Here is a 3,575-nt window from a genome sequence, read left to right as displayed (position 1 = left end):
ACATCTATCGCCTTGCACTGGTTAGCCAGCTCCCATCAGGTTGACCCTGGCTTGCGCCCCCCTTCCAGTGGCCCCCCCACACACTGCGTCTCCCTGCGCACCTGGCACACATGGTCCAGCCCAGCATGTTGAGCACCAGCAACCCCACCACTACACTCACGAGGGACCTCCGAACACACCGCATGCTGGGCGTGGCTGGCGGCGTTGCCTCGCTGATCACCGCGGACGAAATATGACTCGCGACGAGGTGCGACAGGCAGTGAGCTCATGGCAGCAACGGAAGTTCTTGGCGTGGTCCCGATCCTGCACATGTCGAACATGTGCTGACGCTTCGGTGTCACGGGCCCGGGCAAATTGCACCCTGATCAGTCATTGGACCTGAGCACCCCACGTCAACCCTTTCGGGTGTTTGCAGCGACCAGCTCAATGTATTGAAGGGTATCGTGTGGATTTGTTGGCACAGGGGGTCTGTGTGCGCGACCCGTCGCAGCTGCCGCCATGGCTGTGTTGGTACAGTAATTACTTGAACATGTAGTCATGTCGTTGAGGGCAGCGCTCCACGCTCCACAGGCAGGCAGTTCAAGAGCCAAGGCCTTGGCAATAGGGCTTCAAGCAGGATGTGCGCCTTTCATCACGGAGCTTTGGGGGCCCGCTACACCCGGGAAAAACGCCACACTCCCACAGGATGACCCCCCTCTCGCTAAAGGCGTGTCCCCCAGTAAAAAAGGGGTGTCATCCCGTCACTCTTTGTGAGCATGTGATGAGGAGCCTCGCCAACACAGCCCGCTCTCTTGCCTTCAGTGGAGGGGAGGCTGCTGCCGCAGCTGCTGGCTACTGTACCCAAAAGCCGAGCGCGCCGACGGCAGGCCCGCGGGGCCAGCACCGCGAGGTCCCCGAGCCGCCCTGCCTCCGCATACGCACAAAGGCATAGCACGCTCGAAAGGTTAGTGCATTGGCTAGACCCAGAGGAGATGCGCCGAAGGCGCAGCTGCAGTGGGCTGCCGCGGCTTTGCCGCGGTGAGCGTTCCTCCTGTCTTTTGCAGCCGTAAACATCAGCGGCCTTGGCTTTTTTTGCTAGTCAGCTGTAGCAGCAGCCCTCAACCAGACGCTGGCTGCCACCCTTGGCACCAACGGGTTGTCTGGCACCACCTCCCACACCGTGTGGCGCAGCTCCAGCCGCCCCTCGCGGCCGTGGACAGCGCGCACCAGTGGCCGTAAGCCGAGCCAGCCCCAGGAGTCTGCGAGGTGCGGCACCCGCTCGAAGCTGGTCGCGTACTGCCTCGATGCAAAGAAGGTTTTGAGGAGCCCTGCCGCGTGGCGCAGAGGGGCCCCTCTGCCACAAACCAATGGCCGCCGCTCTCACTGGCACGTGAGGCCCTGTAACACACACAGGCACACCCATGTTTCGACGCACAACTGCTGACCCACGCCCGTTCCAGTCTCTAAACCTGCTGGTTCATGCGGCGCGGAAGTCGCAAACGCACGCTATAGCTTACAAATCGCGTGCGCGAGGTAGTTGCAAGCGGCTGTCTGGCGGGGCGCGCGCGCCGCCGCGTGCGTGGTGCACCCAATGCAGTGCTAGATTCAAACATGCATGACATCAGCGTATGTGCCTGGCCTGCAATTGCTTATATGTCTGCCCCAGCGGCAACACGTGCCGCGGTGTGTTGCAAGGGGTCCCGATTTTGGAAGAATGTGCAGTTGCAGGGCGGCGCAAACATGGCCAAAGTGCAACGGAATGCACAGGCTGTGGACTGCAGAGGCATGCGCACCGACGATATCGCCGCAGCCAGCCGCAGTGCGCACGCACTCAAACACGGACACAACACATCACCTGCCGCCGCCCTTTGCTGCAGCCGCGGCAGCCGCAGCCGCCACCTGCTGTCGCCGCTGTTGGATGAGCCGCAGCAGCACCGCAGCGGCCGCCCCGCTCGCGCTGGCGCCCTTGTGACCCCCGCCGCCGCCGCCGCCGCCGCCGCCCGTGCGGTGGCGTGGCGCGCCGGGCGTCGCCGCCGCGCCGTGCGCGCGGGCCGGCATCAGCGCCGCCGCCGCAGACTGCAGCGCCTCCTTCTGCAGGTTCGAATGGGCGTTGTAGAATTTAAATAAGTTTCAAAATTCAGTTCCACACCCTCATCAGGTCAGGTCAGATCAGGTCTGATCAGGTCTGACTCGGTCGCATCCTCAGCCGGCTCTGACAGGCGCCGCTCCCCGCCATGCACCCGGAGCAGCCCCGAATGCGCCCGGCTCCCGATCATGTGTACGTTGGGCGTGAATGCGTCGCCCCACCCCAGCGAGCGGCGTCAGGCCCGCCCCGCACCTGCTCGTGCCGCAGCTGCTCGCTCCCCAGCAGGCGGCCCAGCGCCGCCACCACGCGTCCGCGCCCAAATCCCGCCCAGACGCCCAACTCGGGGACCGCCTCGCGGCCCAATAAGAAGTTCGGCAGGCAGCCGCGGCCGCCCATCGCCGCGCGGCCGCGGTGAAAGGGCAGCGCGTCGCGGGTCGGGCGGAGCGCGGCGGCGCAGACGAGGGGGGTGCCGGCCAATACGGGGTAGATGCTCGCCTGGCGGGGTCAAGGGATCGGGGGAATGAGGTGGGTTGGTCGCAGCAGGGGGTTTCAAGTGCACATGCTCATAAGGGCAGCGCACACACGCGCACACACACGCGCACGCGCACACACATGCGCATGCGCGCACACAAGCGCACGCGCACACACGCGCGCGCGCATACACACACACACATACACTCTCTCTCTCTCTCTCTCTCTCTCTCTCTGTCACTCTCTCTCTCTCTCTCTCTCTCTCTCTGTGTCTCTCTCTCTCTCTCTGTCTCCCTACCTCTCTCTCACACATACACACACGCACACACACATGCGCACGCGCACAAACCCACTTTCACACACACACACACACACACCTCCCCGACGTCGGCCAGCGCCACAGTCGAGGCCGCCAGCGCGTCCCACGCCTCCTCCCCTCCAAGCGCCACCACCGCCACAGGCTTGGCGCCGCCACTAAACGCCTCTGCGGCCTCTGCTGCCTCGTTCCGCCACACGCGCGGGACCTGCACATCCAAAATTTGGTGTCACAACGGGCAGATAAGAAAGGCAGGCGCGGAACCACGTGAGCGAAAAGCGAATATTGCCAGGCAGGATGTGAGGCCGGCTCGCTCATGATTCCTTGACGCGGCAGCTGCAAGCCGGCAGGGCACGGGGGGAGGGAGGTGCGCTGTGTGCAGCAGCTACCTGCCGCCGCGCCCTCATGAACGGCAGGCGCAGAAAGCGCAGCCCGCCTGGAGGCAGCACGCGGGCCGCTGCAGCTGCCGCGGCGAGAGCAGCGGAGGGGAATGCAGCGCACGCGTGGCAACGGCGGCCGCGAGTGCCGCGGGGCTGCGCCGTGCGGTGCGGTGCGGCGCGGGGCGCACACCAGCAAGACAGTGCTGATGCCGCCAGGGTGCTTCTGATCGAGGCTTGACAGGACGGCGTCTGGTCGGTGTTGATGTGGGTGGGTGGTGGGTGGTGTGAGGGGGTGGGTGAATCGATGGTGGGGGCTGGTTGGTGAGGGTGGTGGGTAGTGCGG

The 3,575-nt window shown here is 65.0% G+C and overlaps 1 protein-coding gene across 1 annotated transcript; it reads right to left on the bottom strand.

The window, feature by feature from the left end:
- Window positions 1-1,830: 1,830 nt before the first annotated feature.
- MNEG_10780 (hypothetical protein) lies at window positions 1,831-3,259 on the bottom strand (the record flags this gene model as incomplete). Its single annotated transcript, XM_014040748.1, has 4 exons — window positions 1,831-2,070; window positions 2,318-2,560; window positions 2,914-3,060; window positions 3,242-3,259. The coding sequence occupies 4 exons, from the start codon at window positions 3,257-3,259 to the stop codon at window positions 1,831-1,833; spliced, it is 648 nt and encodes a 215-aa protein (XP_013896202.1).
- Window positions 3,260-3,575: the final 316 nt, after the last annotated feature.

Source organism: Monoraphidium neglectum (assembly GCF_000611645.1).
Source record: "Monoraphidium neglectum strain SAG 48.87 unplaced genomic scaffold scaffold02457, whole genome shotgun sequence".
Lineage (NCBI taxonomy): Eukaryota > Viridiplantae > Chlorophyta > Chlorophyceae > Sphaeropleales > Selenastraceae > Monoraphidium > Monoraphidium neglectum.
This window is presented reverse-complemented; position numbering and strand designations above follow the sequence as displayed.